Raw genomic sequence first — 18,741 nt, forward strand, 5'->3', positions numbered from 1 at the left:
TAAGAAGTCACAAAATACTCAAAACCAGTATTATAGTCTGCCGTAAAATCTTCCGAAACCCAAGCTGATTTTGCTAAATATCTTGTTTTATGTACTCAACAGGCTTAAAGGGTAAATGAATTAGTGATTGGCGGAAAAATGACTTTATTGAAATAGTAGATTGACTAATCGTTTCATCTGTATATGGCATATCAATTTATAATACTGCAACAAAATATCTAGCAATTAATGTGACTGTACATGGTGACATTCAAATTTAAAGTAAAAAAAAAAAACAGCAAACCCTCACTGTTTGACAATTCTGTTTATTTTCAGTAGACATTTCATTTGAAAAATATAAATTCTAAAATAATTAATTTCACCTGTTTCTAAAAAGTTAATCAAAGCAAACGTATCAGTATTTATTCCGTATGCAAAAACTAACATCAAGTTTTTCATTTGATGTAGATTTTTCTCCTGAAATAGTGACACGGTACACTTTAAACTAACAACTTCCCACATATATGTCTCAGACATTAAGTCACAATTGTTCCCCCTCGCTGCTGTTGTCTAAAAACACTGATGTGGAGTATAAATTATGTTGTTATTTCGGCTGATAAACTGAAGCAAACTAAACGCAATGGACCGTGATGGTGCAAAGTAACTTGTCACATTTTGGTTTCAGCCAACGTGCCGTTTATGTACATGATTTACAGAGCAGGAAGGCGGCTCATTAATCACACAGTTTAATTTGATGTCTATAGTGGTAATGAAGACAGAGTAGACTTTCATATAAGAGTTAAACATCCAAGTGAGAATGTGCTTCAGGGAGTCCTTTAGAGATAAAGTGGGGATACTGTAATGACAAACAGTGCTTTAGTAGATAGTACTGGATGGGACAGTGGATAGTTTGTACATCATTTTAACAGATTGAGATTAAGCTCTATGAACTGTGGTATGTTTGGAGTCTTTCTTAACAGAATGTTAACATGCCAAATGTGCACATGAAACATTTCCTTTTGTTCATTTCCCTTCGTTTACACGCAAACGAGAACTCCTGTGAAAACGATTCTTTCTAAAAACTCCAACCAGAGTGGAGATTTTGGAAAACTTTGTTTGCACGTTTGCATGTAAACTGAGACAAACGGAGGTTAAGGCAGCCAAGGAAGTGAGGAAGAGAAGAGAGAGGAAGTGAGTTGTTACTGTTTTAGCTATTTTGGGGATTCTGATTGGCTAATGTGGGTTTGAGCTTCTCATTACACTGCTTCTACAGGTTTGGCATGCTCTAGACGGCATTGATGACATATATACACACGGGTACGTGTGAACAAATTGTTCATTGTACATTGTTCTCAAAACTTACAGTAGTGAACAATGTTATTTTTAAAAGCAGAGAGGTTGAAATGTCAGTTTGTGAAAATAGCCGACCACATGTAAACGTAGCGTTGAACAACTATGTTTAAAAAAAAAACACTGTAAGCAGGTTTACCATTCTTAAGCACCAAGGGGACTTGAATTAGAAATATGATGATGGAAACACGTGCTCTAGCTTTGAAAATTAACTACTACGGCGTACACCAATAAAGTATCAACGTGAGAAAACAACTGTCCAATAAAGACAATTAACCTCATTGTATCTGTATGTGTGACTATAACTATGGATTTCTACATGGTTTCCCCCCTGTATCCCAGTTTAGTTGCTCTAGTTGTTTAGTGAGGATGTCACCATAGACACATAATGCGGCATCTATGCAGATATGTCTATGATGTCACAGCCAGTACAGGAAGCAACAATTAACTCCCATAATGTACTGTACAAACAGTACTGCATGTGAATACTGTATTGAGATACTTGAAAAAATTCAAACCCATCCTTCAATATAAATAAAAAAGAAATGTATGATCCCATTTTCAGATCAGATAATTCCATCAGCATCTGAGACAAAAAGAAATAAACCTGCTGCAAGGAGTTTACACTGATAGGATTCCCCCTGTCAAGTCGTTACAATAATAAATCAGTCTGGATCCATCTCTTATAAGCCACTTCGGTAAAGTAGTGTGTGCAGCACAAGCGATCATATATGATATGCATTCCTAGTTAGAGTTTACGTTTGGCTGAGGAAAATCTGGTAATTACTGAATGTATCGGTGTACTGTTTTCTAACCCCAAAGAAAGAATGAAGTGAAGGTCATGAGAAAAAGTTACTGACATACACACAAAACAATCATTAAAAAATAGAGAAGAAAAATAAAAAGACTGAACTTAAAAGAATAACAAAAGCTTTGAAGTGAACACTTGAAAGACTCAGAACATTAGAATGAGAGGGTGAAGCGATCAAAACTGCATCAAAAAGTGTAAATAAAAATATTTACCTGGCCTGCACATACAAATATACATCGTTAATTAACTGTTAATTGATTTAATATAATCTATTTTCACATATTTCCTTCACGAGCTATAATACAGTGAATCTTCTGAATCATTTCATATCTACAAAACAGATAGAGATAATATCAAAACCCCATGCTGCATCAAAAATCAACATGTTGCATTTGTTCATAGTAAGCTTTTAATCTAAAACAAGAGGTAGAACTATAAAAAAACAATCTGCCACAGAAAAATGTTATTAAATCAATTTATATAAAACCTCTGACAAATATTTATATATATATTTATATAAAAAGAGCGAGCAGGGCATGTCATGCGTGGTCAGAGAGCTGCAACATTTACTGTTGTTGGGAAGAGTTGCATAGAATGAAAGTAAGGAGTGACATGTGTCAGTTTACTGTGGAGCAGTGAGGAAAAACACCAGGAGAAGATAGTCAGAAAAGAAATGGTTTTAAAATGACTTCATTAGTAAAAGAAAGCTGTTTTTTTTAAAGTGTGTGGTGTTAAGACCATATAGCACATACTTGGATCAAAGTCCTGAAATCACTGTTTTTAAAAGGAAAGTAAAAGTTATCTCGCGGGTGTTGCCGGAGCTGCCTGTCAGCAGTCGCGCTGGTTGGGTGCTCTAAAGAGACGTTTCAGATCCTCTGCTCTTCCAGTAGAACGCGTTCTCATCGTCTGGGTCCATGTCTATTGTAATCTGAGGCACAGACTTCAGCGGACTCGTCTCATGACTAAAACAAAAAATAATACATTTCATTGTTAGGACGACACATGCTGAGATGTGGTGTTAAAAGACGTAGTTTGACATTTTGGGAACAAAAACTTATTCGCTCCCCTTGGCAAGATATACATGAAAAGATCATGAAATAGATAGTGTTGTGTTTTTACACTAAATGTGTAGCTAGAGCCAGCCAAAATCGTTATATTTAATTTCATCGTTTGTGTAATCAGTACAAAAAACGAAGTTTGAAAATGATTATTCGTAGAATAACAAGCAGTTGTGTGCGAGACAGGACCAGGTGCCTGCTAGCGGAGACTACAGAAAGTCATGGCTCCCAGGCCAAGAATTAGTCGAGTCCATAACTCCCCGTAAAAACCACAACTTGTTGTCACACTTCAGTTTTTGCTCAGGCTATCCCGGTCAAAAAAAAAAGAAAGCTACACAATCAAGATACTTGTGTTATTTATTGCCAAGCTAGCTGTCGCTGCCTGTCTTTGTGCTAAAATAACTGGCTGTGGCTACAAGCTATTTACTGTACAGACATGAGAGGGGTTACGGACTACACTGAAAAAATAATTTCCTTGATGCCATGGACAAACATAATTTTTACCATTTTTTGATAAAAAAAAGTCCAAGTTTCAATATACACTTTCTGATTACTGTAAGGACAAACATTCTGCTGGAAATTATTTATTTTGTACTATATATTTATTTTATTACCCTGTTTTTATCTGTGTTGTTTTTCAAAAGGAGCATTCTCGTAATTTTGTTCACGCTTTACTTTTCTGTTTTGCTAAATGACAATAAAAGGAATCTTGAGTGTTGAATCTTGAATTGTTTAAGACTTTACATTAAAACATTATATTGCCATTCTCCGTTACCCTGGAAATCCCAGAGTTCTTGGGGGAGCACAATTTGAATTTGCTCAGCGAGTCACTCTGGCATTGAGTAATGCTGCTCATTAACTATACCCATGTAGACGAGCTGCACCAATCACATCGGTGTATCTGATATAGGCGGGCCAGAGGCGAGCTAAAAAAATTACAACAGTTTAATCTACAGGTTAGCTCCGCTGGTAGCTAAGCGAATAGGGCTTTGGACACGTCACCCCGTGTGTTGTTGTGATTGGTTGTAGTGTTATCCAATTGCGTGCAGTGAGATTTTGGTATGCACGCTTGACGCCACCCCTCGAGATGGGCAACTTTCATTAATTGATGCCAGACCCTTAATCTTTCGGATTTGGGTCTGGATTTCCAAGCTAATTCTCCTTGCCAAACTGGTGAAAAATCTCAGATTTCTATAAAAGAAACAACAAATCCAGCTTCCCTTTAACTTAGTAGTAAAAGTACAGCCAGGGCAGTCTTTTTATCAGTCCTAGATTACAGAATGGTTGTATAATATACACATATGGTGCCGCTTTTACTCTAAAACACTGAAACTGATTATTTTTTGCCGATTGCCGATTTCTGCCCCCAGATTCACTACCGGAGATCCCTATGACACTCATCATTGCATTCTCTGTAACAAAGTCAAGGTGTGATTAACAACTGCATGTTTTCTATGATTTTCAAAGTTTATATAAGGGTTTAAAAGAATGAATGCAACTGCTCCTCTGTCTCTTATTAACAGATGACCGTAGTCCCCTAACATTGAACATGTAGCTTGTAGTAGGCTGTTGTGTTATCCGAGTACTTGTGCCATGTAATTTCTGAAATAATATTTTAATATTTTGATGCTTTACAACATTGTGTTTTGGCACATTGTGTCAAGGCAATAATACAATCAGCAATCATGGTTTTATGGTTCCTGATGGCATCTGACTCAAAGCAATTTGGTTTGGGATAGGATTAGCTTTAGAGGGGGGTGGAAGCAGCCATTGTCAACACTACCAGATTCATTTTCAAAACTGTTCAATGTCGCTGACTCCTACCTGACCTGTAATGTAATTGACAAACAATAGACATAACAGTTAAGAACAAGTACAACAAAACTGGAGAAATAAAGGTAGAATAGACTGGACTATTATTAAGTATGTGAATACAAAGGTGTTGTATATAAAAAGCACTAATGTCAAACAACATAAATAAAATGTCTATGTAGAAGTCTTACAAGTGTTTCCAAAAAATGAACAAACTATTAACTATTCCAATCTGAGTTTTCCCTTAATTTTATCTGCAATTCCTCCCAGAAGATGAGATTAAGGCTATTTCTTTGTCAACATGTAGCCAATTAAAGCTTTACTTACTTATCAATGTTTGACTTAAAGAGAATAAAATTGTAAAAAAAAAAAAAATATTATATTAACATAGACTGTAATTCAGTCAGTAGAATGTGTTTTTCGTTACTGGCCATGTGAACGAAAGCAAACCTCCATTCTGATCTCTACAGCTGAAGACCAATTAGAGAGAAAACAAATCTTGTAAATTGTCTGTCGGCATCACAGATGTGCTGTGATCGCAGCTGGTATTTCACACATTATTCCAAACACTAATCCTCTTTCATCAGCACTGGTACAAAAATCAGAGAGCAGATGGGGTAATACAGTTCCATACCAGTGGATCTTTGGGAGAGGTTGTGGGCATGACGGAGAAAACATAATCTCATCTTGAGTATTATAATCATTGCTCTAAGGCTTGTTCTGCCTCTCTAAGACTAATTGTCTTCTGTCATTGCATACATTGTGCTTCTCTCATGAAGCACACTGACTACGTTTACATGCACATAATATTCCTATTTACATGGCTAATGAGCGTGAGTATTCCATTAATATTCCCGTTGGCGTAGCGATGAGTGCACATATCCAATATCCTGTTGATATCCAAGTCTTTTATGATGTTTAAAAGTAGCTGTGTTTTTTTTTTTCTTATCAGGTCTGAAGCCTTGCAAACGGTTGGCTGGTTGGTTTGTTTACACATACCCCAAATGCGCTGTATACATGTTTAAATAATTTCTCTAAAACATGAATTTTACCGGAGTATCCCACATCTTAAAAGGTGCAGTAGGTAAGCCTTATAAAACTAACTTTAAAAATCTGGCTCCTCTGGCACCACCTAGCGCCTGTAGTGTGATCTGCAAAAATTCACCGCTCCCTGTTCAGATGTACCAATCACGGCCGGGGGGGGTCTACCTGCGTGTCAATCACTGCTCATCACTGCTCACATGCATGTCATAGGGTCCTCCCCTCCCCCATCCCCCCGCACAAGCTGCAGATATATTTTCCCCCGCTTCATCGTGCACACAATTAAATGGGTGTTGAGTGTGTAATGAGAATTTTACTTCAAAAAAGGTGGCCTAAAGAAATCTAGCTACTGAAACAATGTACTTCAGCCATAGGTAAAGTAATTAACTCTGCTGACCTTTAAAATTCAGACTAGCATTAATATGTACGTTAGCTAGTTAGCTCGCCTTCTGACCTTTCGCAACCTTTAATGCAGAATCAGTGCCAGCTATATTTAGTTTTGTTCCCTCTCTAGCATTTAATATACCTTTGTCACAGCAGACATGTTGACATGTCATAGTAGTGAAAGCACAATTGTATTCAAAACCATTGATGATGGCTGCATTCCACTTAGGAGAGGCCCTGGTATTGGGCATGCTGATTCACTGAAACAGCTTACTGGGATACTGGGTGGAATTGAGCCGTCGTTAAAGTTTTCAATTTCTTCCGTGCTGACAAGTCAAGAATGGCTGCTGTGGAAAATAGTACGTTCGGTATGTGAGGTAAGCTGCAAACACTCTCACCTGGACAAGCAGTCGGCCTGGTAGTAGCGAAGCTGCTCAGCACGATGTATGTCGGTCAAGGAATGATGGGGATTTATCTCCTGTGGAAAAAAGAGCCATTATTGTGCATGTAGCCCAGATAATGTGTTTGGTCTTCACTGACACCCTTTAAAGTTTTTGTTTTTTACGGACGAGCAACTAAGTCTGCAGGTTTTCAGTCCAATCAAAACACAACAGCAGCTGATATCACTGAAAAACAGTTTGAGAGGAGAGGAGTAACCAGCCAGTAAAATCAGCTGCTACAATGGTGTGGATGGATAGACAACCTGCACACTTATGTACAGAATATATTAAAACATCTATTTAAAGTCAATATGTTTAGTTTTTAAACCATCCCTCCTACATTTAGTACAAAAGTTAATGATGAATGAGTAGCATTATTTAAGTAATGCTCCACCGAAACCCAACAGTTTGCAGTTAGCTGTTAATGTTTGTCGCTCCTAAGTAGATAGTGTAACTGTATAAAACTGTTGTACTCCATTGTACTTTTTGTTGATCTATTCCTGTGAGCCATCCTTTTACCTGACCATATGGTAAGTGCCACCTACTGGTAGTAGATGATACTACATGAGCAAGTGAGTTGATTTAATGTAGTACATGGGAATTTTTTCAAATGTTCCTTAAACTACATAATTACATATAAAAACAAAAGTTAGATGTAGGTGTGCTAATCTTCAGTGATACAGTCTCTTTCACATAAATCTAAAATAAAAAGTTTGAAGCAAGTGCCAAGTCAAAAATTCAACAAGCCCCTTAAAAAAGATCCAATGAATCAACAATGAATATGTAGGTTGAAATTGTAAACTGCGGAAGAAAAGGTTTAGCTCCAGCAAGCACAAATTTGACAAATAAAGACAAATAAAATCATGGCATCACAATCCAAGAAAAAAAAAGTTTAAAAAAGGAGAAGTGAGTGAGTTAATTTCATGCACGTTCTGGAACAAGAGACAGGACTGCGGTGAAGGATAAAGCAAGAGAAAGGCAAAGAAGGAATGTTAATATCGTGCTGCGAGTAAAGACAAACATCGACTCTCCAGACACACTGAACAAAGGAGCAGGATCAAGACGAAGAAGTATTTCCCTCCAGTTCTGCAGGTAGCTTAGATCTACTCACTGTCAGAGGCCTTATCCCCTAAGAAAGGCTCCTGCTCCATTATGTCCATGGGGATTTTAATGCTGGGAACTTTCTCATTGTAAGGAAAGTCAGACTGTTGGAGAGAGGAAACACATCCTGAGACAAGCCTTCTGGGGGTGTAAGGGGGTTAGCATTAACACACACATTCATTTTACTAAACCTGTGACAACCTGCATACTCTAATGCAATGCAATTGCAAACTATTGAATACACAGCTGCTGGTGATGCATCTTGAATCTCTGGGTCTATTTGATATCCTTGTTGCCAAAGGCAAAATAAGCAATGTGACATGGCTCTGAGAAGTTTCTGATGTCGTTGAAAAGTCCACCGTTCTGCCTGTCTTATTACTTGAGACTTAATAACAATTTAACCAATTGATGTCAAGCTTCAGAACAGATTGGCTTGGGAGAGGAGTTACTTTAACTACGTACTGCGGACATAACGGGAAAAACACATTCAGCTCTTCTAAAGATGTGCCAAATTATCCATTGAGAATTTGGACCAGGTAATTTATAGGATTTAATCTATAAGTAGTTTAATTCCTTTAAATGGTTATTTGATAGTTTTAACATTTTGCATGTAACATCATCATCTAAACCAATGCTGACCACGGATCTGTCTGGCTTCCAGCTAGAAGTCTTCCTTCAATCTGAAATGCATCCATTAAAAAAAGAAAATCTCCCCAAATGCCAAATCTATGATTAAGTTAAATAAAAAAAACAGACCCGATCCATAATTGCAGTGGAACCAAACAAAAAACAAAATAAACTATTTCCCAATTCAATTTGGACCCTGGTGCCGAGTCGGGTGTCTGTTACTAGAAAGTTAGTGGACCCAATCACTTAAAAAACACTAAAACACTGTCTATAAGAGTGAGGACTATCTTCCAATTTGAGTATATCTTTATCCTAAAGACATCTGAACCTGAATATTAGAAATGCAAAAATATAGAACACACACATAGAACAACTCCAAAAATTAAGCAAGAAAACTGACATCTGTAAACCTGGATATTTTCTTAACCAGTGGGTAAACACTTAAATGAGTACACGCTGCTGCAAAGGAAGAGAAAACTGGGAATTGGGAACAGGGCTGGAGGTTGTTGGTTGGTGAAGTTCAAAGACTTGGGGACGGGCTCTTACGTAAAAAAATTAGGCATTTGCTTGTTTGTTTGCAAAGATACTTGCTTGTTGCATAGTATTGTGTTGAAACTGTAAATTCTAAATCCTTACGTCTTCGGCATCGCTGTCTATGCTGCCTTGTTTTTTCTTTTTCTTCTTCTCGTCCTCTTTCTTCTTCTTGTCCTTCTCTGGGATGATGTCGTCCAGGAAGCTGAGATCATGCTGGGAGAACATGTAGTCCATCACTTTTCTGACGGCCACCAGAGCGAGGATCTAAACGCAGAAGAAGAAGAGGATTAGAGTGGCATGGGAGGTCACTTGTGGAATAACTGATCAGTCTGGTCTATGTATTATTATTTTTTACAGTAAATGTACAAAATTCAATATATAAATATAAAAATGAGCTGATGTTGGAGTAAAAAGCTAGGTTAATAAAGACTTTGAGCACAACTTAAAAACATTATGTTAAATGTGCGATGGAGGAAAAGCCAATATCAAACTGGGTATTGGTAGTTCTAAACTTGTAATGATCATTTAAATTTTAAGAAAAAAACGTATTGAAAATAGCGAATATACTAAACATACTTTACAACACCAACTTTAAAAGTTACACTATTTTTAAGTATATTAAATAAGTGATAAACGATGCACATCTTAACATCATATTTGACAAATCATAGTTATACACTGGTGAGCGTTTAAATTCACGAAACAATGCAAGTTACAGTTTGTGAGAAATCCTCTCACAGTCACTCCCTGCCTTAGAACAGAATGATAACTATAACTCAAAGTACAGTTACAAGTGCAATAAAGTCTTGGGGGCTGTGTTAGTGACCCTGAACTGGAGTAAATAAAACCACCATGACAAACGGCACTGGTTTATCACTGATATAAATAAACCTCTTACACGTGAATTAAGCATATCACTTGTACACAGTGTAATTCAGTGTAGTCAAAATTCAGTCTGATCATGTCAGGCTGACTCGACTGAGCTGCTTTTATCTCTGATCACTCCATTTTTATGCTCAGCCTTTAAAATGACAACACTCAATTGGTGACAGGCATCTCTCATTATTCTTTCCATTTCCCAGACAAAACTTATTGAATAATCAACAAGGAATAACTATAGTAATATGGTCAAAGATACTGAAATACTAGTAACCTTTTATTAGTATCAAGATAATTTGACATAAACATTATTGGTCATTTGCAGCCTAAAAACACAAGTCTTTCAAATATTAACTTTTAATACAAATCTTAATACAAAGCACTCTTACCATGACAGGGAATACAATGGCGGCCACAGTGGACTTAAGGACCCAGAGAAGAGCTAAGCAAAGGATCTGAATGAAGGTGAAGAGGTGGACCTTCCTGAGGGGGACGTGTCGCAGGTAAACCAAGTCCGGCTGATGCTTTGCTGGCATCAGAAGCAGCTTGAGACGATCCATGAACTGCAGAAGGAAAGCAGTACAAGTACACATGACAGGATGCACTGCATGAATGAATATATCCAAGAAACGGGTAGTCGCTGGTTTGTTTCTTGAATACTCAAAGATTCCTTTTTAATGAAGAAGGTTTAAATACTACTAACATGAAATGTGAGCGAGGACAATAATGTTCGACCAGATTAGTTTCCATTGCTCAACCCTACAATATACACATTTTATTTTATGAAAGAAATCTTTGTAAGATTTACCTGCACTCCATTCAGAGAGGCCACCCCCATATATAGGAACACTCCATACAGCACAGGCATGGGGATAAACTAGGTCAAATAGAGAGGACAAAAGCTAATTATTTTAACGTGGACAAAAACACAAATCAGCCATTCCAGCTCATTGTTCAAGTACAAGTTGCTTCAATGACTTTTAGGTATATCAAAATTTTCATTTTAATATTACCTTTGAAACCCAAAGTGGAAGTAGTTAGACTTTAATAACATGATTAAGTTGGGAGAAGGCATTTTTTGCTAAGCAATGTAGCTACAGTAAGACAATGTTATCATATTATAGAATCCTTTATCAGGTTTTGCAAATTTTGGCAGTTGTTCTATAAACATTTTCTTTTGCATATTGCCTCAATGCCGAACACAAATACTCATAGTTTTTCTTAATAACATTTTCAAATGTATGAACCAGACTGGTCTCTCAGTATTAGGAGATGAAGGTTAATGAGTCTGCCATAATCCCACATTTTACACTGTGTCACTGGTTACACTGTCTCAAGTTAATGTTTGCTCAGAGCTTTTGCTCCACTGACTGCTGACCTCAGCATACTGCATATAGTATGCAGCATTTAGTGTAGAAGTTTGTGGACAGGCCAATATAGAAATGACAGTTTATGTCTTATTATGTATGTACCATCAGTTTTAAAGGTGCCCTGCCACACGTATTTCCTTACTGTGTGGTAATGTCTGAAGTTCTACCATGGACTCTGTCAAAGATTTTATGTAAAGAATGCCTTGGTTCCCTTGTTTCAACCGTGGTATAGAACGCCTACGGGAAGACTCAGCTCAATTTGTGCCAGTTCTCATTACTATTCAACGAGCTAAGCTGCTTGAATTTGATTGGCTAACAGTTAGCCGATGAGAACCTGTATCCTTTACCCAACGCAACTGGACGAGCTCATCAACATGATGTCAGATTTTTTGTAATTGGCCTGATTTCTCCGCTTATTTCTTTTCACTGGCTAGAGCTGAAATCTGTAAGTTAGGAGAGTTTGGCAATACTCATTGTTTTGTGTTCGTTTCCAACATCTGCCACAGTAATTTTGAGAATTCAAAGATTGAACTTGAGACACATAATGACTAACAACAGAAGACAATCTGATCAATTACCTTTAAAATAGGTGCCATAAATACAGACAGTCCTGTCAGGAGGAACACCAACACACCAGTGACCCTCTGCTCTCTGTAAAAAAACAAAAAAGAGGGAAAATAGTTATTACAATGCCTGCTTATATAATGTCTTGATTTGAATATGTTTACCTCGTTTTCTTACAATAATAAAGTCAGAGAAAAGCCTAAATAATGATGCTGATTACTTAAGAATATTAATCATTTCCAAAGGCTTGTTCAGTTTTGTCCAAAAAAAAGGAAACCCCAACATTTGTAGGAAGTTTAAAGTTGGAGTAGATGTTACAAGAGTTTGTTAGTTCAGCTTACAGCTGGCACATCAGGAGGCTCTGGAGGACATCACTAAACAGATGAGAAAGCTAACAAAAAACAGTAAGAAATCCCAGTGTCTTAACCATCTATTAATGAACACAATAGGTACATGTACAAAAACATGTTTTATTTTTACACCGCAAATTAACTTGAGTACATTGAGTGACTGATGGACTATTTCAGTTGCACTTTTGATAAAAACACACCTCTGCTGTTTTATGCAGTTTATATACATAAATGAATATGTTGAGTTGAGTGTATCTTTACATGCCTATTCAAAGCTACTCTTTCAGTATATACCACACACACATTTCCACAATTTTCAACAATCCTCCTATGACTGTTGTCAATCTTCATCAAATTTGGGGCATGGACTATTTCGATGAGTCCCAAAGGTTATCCATTTGTGTGTTAAATGTTATTCTGCTCTCTATTAGCATGGTTTGTCAAACTAAATTGTCCTTTGTCAACTGCAAAAAAAATGTAGATGTTGACTTTTGAGCAATTCTGTAAAATCTGTTGCCATCTCACCTACAGATGGTGCTATAGCAACAGGGTAAATGTAATTTACTACGAATCAGTTATCATGAATGTGACTCCTTTGCCTTTTACATTTAATCCTTATATAATGCTCTAATATTCCCAGACAAGATTTGGGTATTCTATGAAAAAAATCTGAGCTGCTATCAGCTTGATTGTTTTTGTCTGATTGTTTCAAGTTGGATAACATATTGTACCAGTCTTACCTCACACCCAGGAATTTAGGCTGCTCTCCAGGAGCCGATGTTTCGGTTTCCATCTTCAGACTGTCGATGTGAGCGATGGAGATAACTGTGGCAGCCACGTACCACGGCAGACCCATGAAGGAGCAAATAATCAGCAGAACGGCCACCCAGAACAGATCCAGATGGTAACCTGCCCCTTTCTGGTACAAGACAACAAACAAAAAAGTCTAAGGTCATGTATGTGCATGATCAAGCATGAAAAATAGGTTTGTTTGAGATGAGACCCTAGCAGACCTCGCTGTCTTGCTGAGTGCATTGCATCATCCTGTGCGACAAAAATGTGCGCTGGTTTGAGAGCTAGGCGCGCTGCGGAAACAAAATGCTTGAAGGAAAACAACTTGCCAGTAGATCAAGCTGAGCGCTTGGACCTAAGTAGTAACATATTAGTCTGGCTGGACATCCAGAATGTGAGGGTATCTTCTCAAACAAGCCTAGCATTTAGAGCACGGCTGCAGATAAAGGCAAAGCTAAAACCCAGCAAACAGCTCTATATGTTTTATAGTATAATATGCTGAATAAAAAAACAACAGAAGAGGAATTTTTGATCTTTAAAGCAACGAGTCATAGAAATAAAAGAAAGAAATTCTCAAGTGGTTGCTTTTTGAACCAAACTGTGTTCAGTCACTGCCATGAAACATCTCTCACTCCCACGAGAAAAATGAAAACAATATTTAACTACAGTGTGAAGGTAGTGAGTGTCCTGTACAAACTGCAGTATGTTGTGGGAAACACATGAAAATCCCTACTTCCCATAAATCAAGTTAGACAAACAGAAAGAAAAAGACTACTTAACGGCAAATAATTATTTTTGTTTTGTTGAAACTCTAATTTAAACACAAAATGCAGATTTTAAGCATTCCACAGCAATTGATCATGGAAGTTATACTGCAAACTCATATGCTGCCCTAAATGTTTATAAAAACTGTCAATTGCCAATACAAATCCTTCCATCTGTTCAAGATCTTAACAAAAATGACTCCCAACCTTCCGCTGCCTCACCTCATATACAGCACACAAACGTTCTGTATTGTATCATATTAAAGGTCCAATGTGTAGGAATTTCTCCCATTTAGTATTGAGATCATACAGTCAGCTCTCTCACACCACACAGTTCAAAGTACGTATTACAGCCATAGTAGCCTTCACACTTTAAAAGGCCGGTCTCTTGCTATTTTCAATATCCTTTTTCTTTTTCTGGTTGAAGAAGAAGACTCCTGTTCCTGAAATTTGGATTTTTAATGTGTGTGGTCTTCCATGTTTCCTTCTTCAAACTTGCCGGCATTAGCAGCATCTATGAGTTTATCATGTGACAGCAACAATGTAAAAAGCATGGCAGTATGTCCTGTATGTCCCTTACAGGCTAACATACTTCAAGATGATACATGAATATGGAGCATCTACCCAAGTTGATGCAAATGCAAATGTGAAAAAATAAATGGAATACTTGGAATTGATGGTGGTGGTAAACATTTATGAAAAAGGACAAGTTTGTGAACAGGCAACACCAATAAAACCACTAAACATGTTACACACTGGACCTTTAAGGAATGACATTTAGCATTTCTGATACTTTCATCTCCTGGGTCACAAATTACCACCTGGTTTAAAATACACATTTTATTGAGGAGGTTTCTTATTTACCTTCAACTTGTGCTCCTTCCTGTTGACGATCACAGCAGTAATCTGTTGGTCCATAAAAACTAGTATGGTAACCAGCAGGGCAGGAAGAGCTGCCACCAGGTAAACCCACCAGGGGTTTCCTCCAAAAGGGGGCACAAACCAGCCCCGGTTAGGACTTGTTGGCTGTGAAGGAGGAAGAAATTGTTATCTTTTACTGTTTCCGTTAGCCCATAAACTATGAAATCACTTTACATTTGTGATGACTTTTTAGCACACTCATTAGATTGAATTCCCTCACATTCATTTGATGTAATTTGTTCAGTTTTTTTGTCCAAAGGGACTTCTTCATACACAGAGCACTTGTGGGGATCAATGTCTTGCTCAAAGTAGTCTTAATCTATGGAAGTTCATTTCTAGGATTAAACTTGACATGTTAGGTTTGCCCCTCAACTTCTGCTCTCTGTGTGTTGCCATTCTCAAGTCCCTTCGCTACGGGAAACAACAACAAACTACGAGCTAGCAAGCTTCATGCTGAAAATGGAAGGTTTTAAAAAAGATTTGGATTGTGCCATAAGGCAGGCCTGTTTGGCTCTGTCACGAATGATTGGAATGATTTACAAAGAATATGTTTATGGAATTTTCTATCTAACTGGGACGTTTTGAGACCAATGGGTTGTGATTGCTATGGACAGAATGCACCCGGCAATACACTGGTAAGGGCAAATTACATTAAACCATGTATCCAGTTAATTTAAATAACTCACGTTACTGTATTGTGTGAACAGTTAACTTTCTGTAATATTGTATGTGGCATTTTCTTTTGTGGGTTGCAAATGCTTTACCGAAAAAAGTTCCTTCCCGAGACCATTTTGTAGAACCACCTTCACTACGTCTGGACCTTAGCCCAAAATGGTTGTGATTGGTTTAAAGAAATTCAGACAACCCTGAGAGTTTTTTCTTTGATCCTAGAAATAACGTGTGTTGTAGCTAGACCTTACTCCACACCGCTGTGGAGACAGGTATGCAAAACTATGCTCAAGGTAAATTTTAACATGCAGACGGGAAGAGCTGGAAATCAAACCACCATACTGTAGCAATTTAAAACATGCAGATGTAAACCATTGGAAGCATATAATGTTCCATGAAGCAACACAGATAACAAAATGAACTTGATTTGTGCATTTGGCATGAGCACTTAGGCAGGAAAGGACTCACCTTGAATTCACTTGGCACAATAAGTTTAGGAGTCTCGACTCCTACGAGCATATCAACTCCACAGAAGATGAAGATGGCCAGGATGATGGCAAAGTCACTGATGAGTTTTCTCACCTGGGTGAGAGGTAACACAAACTTGACAAATCTGTTCTCTGTAATCTGCTGTTCAAACAGGTTGCACATCTAAATCATTCCCTTGGGTAAAATTAGTGCAGTGTGGCTGACTCACAGTAGTTGGGAAGAACGGGCTGGTCTTGAACTTCTTTAGACCCATGGAGCAAGTGTAAGTGCCAAAGAACAGGATGAAAGACATGAGGGTGATGTCTGGGACAAACTCACAGGCCTTGCCCACCAGCTCTCCATTGTATTTTAAGCACTCCGTCTTTGAGAGGGACGACCATGTGGCATTCATTGGCTGTACAAAGGAAACAAAGAACATTATGATCAAATCAGAAACAAATATTCATTCAAATGAGCATCAACGCTGTGACAGATACTGAGACTGAGAAGACCTGAGTGTTTACTGAGCTGAGTGTTTACTCCAAAATAATAAAGGTCTGTGAAAGTTATCAGAGAAAAACAAGCCAACTTAGTGTCACAATAACCTTAAATAGGAAACAAGTGCTATCGGACTGTTCTATTTTCCCTGTAAAATTGTTGAACTGACAAACACAACACAACTGTCCTCTACAATTGTCTTTTTATCTCTCAGTTGGTATGTAAAATACCAAGAAGGCTGTTTAAGATTGTCAAAGAATTCCAGCAGTATTCAGACCAAAGTCCTTCAGTTCAAACAGTGCTTGAAGTTAGGGATGTTACTGATTAATTAACCGTTTAACCGTTAACCAACAATACGAATTTTGACCAATTAATACAATCAGTTAAACAAGAGGTCTTCAACGTTTTTTAAGATAAGGACCCATTAGAGATAGACAGAGCATGGAACCCCTACTACATATTTTATAAAATTAAGTTGCATACTTAACTGGGCCTACAATAAAAACTACGCTATCAAAATAATTGTTGCTATAATTTCATAATGTTTTAATGTTACACATACTGTAAATGTGACAGTAAATCCTTTGGGATTCACTGTATCTGGGATGGCTACCCTAGTGACTACCTTACCTAAATGCCGGTGAACCCATCATCAATGTGCTTTTGTTTTTGTGATCAAAAGTTGCAAGGAAACTCTGTTTTCTGCTAAGTTTGTGGCTTTCTGCTGGACGGCATTCACAGCTGAAAGCTACGTGACACATGCCACTATATCAGGGCTTCTTGAAATCCGGACGCATCCAGACACAGCCCATACTTCATACTTCAGCCCATACCTTTAATGTTTTCTATTTTTAAATTTATTTTCTATTGTTCAATAAATTCTTGGTGACGTTGATTTTCCAGTTATAGTTTAGTGGACCAAAGTTGATCTGTACAGATCCCCCCACATCATAATGGCGAGCTGAAAGTGGTCGCAGTATGGTTACACTTCTTTTGAGACACGCACAACCGCTCTCTGGTGACAGACTGAACAGCTGGAGGTTGCATGGATGGATTTGGGAGGGGAAGGTAGGGACAGGTTTTTATTTTATATTTTTGTGTACCGGTATAAAAATTGATTAGTTAACGAAGTTTGGCTTTTATCGAAGGAGGACAAAAATAAAAACATGGAACACTTACCAGATCAGTGTTGTTCCAATACCAGACTGAAGGACCCTCTAAAGAATCCCCAACGATGTCTGTACTGTTCTCTGCAAAAACATAACAAAACTTTAGTTTTTAACACTACAAAAAACAAAAAAGTTTCCAAAGCAACAAGACTTTATCTAAAACCATTTTAAAATAGCGCCATATATGTCTATAATAGCACTGTTAAATTGATGGTCATTTTTTAATTGTTCTGAATTTTTGCTCTATGTTTACACACTTGGATAGACTTTCATAAATCTAAATTGTTCTGTACTGTTTGTTAAGCTCAGCTATATTCAGGTTTAATCATCCTTTTTGTTAAATGCCAATCTCTGAAATGTCGTATACATGCTAAAAGCATATATCCACAATGTTAGTATCCCAACATGTGTGTAGTTATCATGGTTCACCAAAGTCTGTAGCAAATTTCATGGCAATCCCATTAAGAGATGTCACTCTAAGAGGGTGCGGGGGCCTTTTCGATCAGTGGTTAACACGGCAACTGTGAACCACAATGTCCCCATTCAAGTTCTGCAGGGGAACTTTGTTGACTCTCTCTCCCTTGTTCCCTGTCCTCTTTCTACTGTTGCTGTCTTAAATATGCATAAAATGCCAAAAAGAAAGAATTTACAGTATCTCACTCTGGGCCAAAAGACCAACCAACCAACATGTCCATCCATGGAAGTAGATTGCAAGCTTGGCTATAATGCCAGGCAGGAGTTTCCCTGACTTACTGTATGTGTTACACCAGGTTATTTTGATGATGTGTCAGTTGCTCACTCGTCAAAAGTAAATATCTGTTGCTTCCCCCTCCCTGGTAAGCACTGTAGTCTATGTGGAGCAGCAGGAGGAATAGCATAATTAAGTGTGTCATATATTTTTGAAAGCAGCAAGGGATTACCAGTAATTCAGGGCTGCCCCCCTCTTCATCTGCCATCTTCCATTACAAACTAAAATGTAGTAGCTTACTGTGTCGTATTCAAAAAGATCAACAGCAAGTGTACATTTTTTCTCAACAAAACAAAAAATGCATTGTAATTATCATACCATAAAAGTATTTGTAATAAAACAAACTAAAATTCACCAGCCCATAAAGCTGTAATTGCTCCTCCTTACAACCATATGTTCCATAAAATGGCAA

General features: G+C 37.6%; 1 protein-coding gene across 11 annotated transcripts in view; it reads right to left on the minus strand.

The window, feature by feature from the left end:
• Positions 1–2,106: 2,106 nt before the first annotated feature.
• Positions 2,107–18,741, minus strand: part of slc4a4a (solute carrier family 4 member 4a) — a 56,425-nt gene continuing 39,790 nt past the window's right edge. For 6 of the 11 annotated variants that reach the window (XM_034871447.1, XM_034871446.1, XM_034871442.1 and 3 more), the window contains 11 exons: positions 17,592–17,662; positions 16,144–16,329; positions 15,915–16,028; positions 14,721–14,882; positions 13,041–13,219; positions 11,965–12,037; positions 10,825–10,893; positions 10,406–10,579; positions 9,240–9,401; positions 6,834–6,913; positions 2,107–3,102 (listed from right to left, as the gene is read on the minus strand). In XM_034871447.1, the coding sequence (XP_034727338.1) occupies positions 2,994–3,102; positions 6,834–6,913; positions 9,240–9,401; positions 10,406–10,579; positions 10,825–10,893; positions 11,965–12,037; positions 13,041–13,219; positions 14,721–14,882; positions 15,915–16,028; positions 16,144–16,329; positions 17,592–17,662 (1,379 nt within the window). In that variant the 3' untranslated portion in view covers positions 2,107–2,993. Of the gene's footprint in view, positions 3,103–6,833; positions 6,914–7,986; positions 8,081–9,239; positions 9,402–10,405; positions 10,580–10,824; positions 10,894–11,964; positions 12,038–13,040; positions 13,220–14,720; positions 14,883–15,914; positions 16,029–16,143; positions 16,330–17,591; positions 17,663–18,741 lie in introns of all 11 variants that reach the window. The other 5 variants (XM_034871449.1, XM_034871448.1, XM_034871445.1 and 2 more) reach the window with 1 other exon arrangement.

The sequence above is a fragment of the Etheostoma cragini genome, chromosome 5 (genome assembly GCF_013103735.1).
Source record: "Etheostoma cragini isolate CJK2018 chromosome 5, CSU_Ecrag_1.0, whole genome shotgun sequence".
Lineage (NCBI taxonomy): Eukaryota > Metazoa > Chordata > Actinopteri > Perciformes > Percidae > Etheostoma > Etheostoma cragini.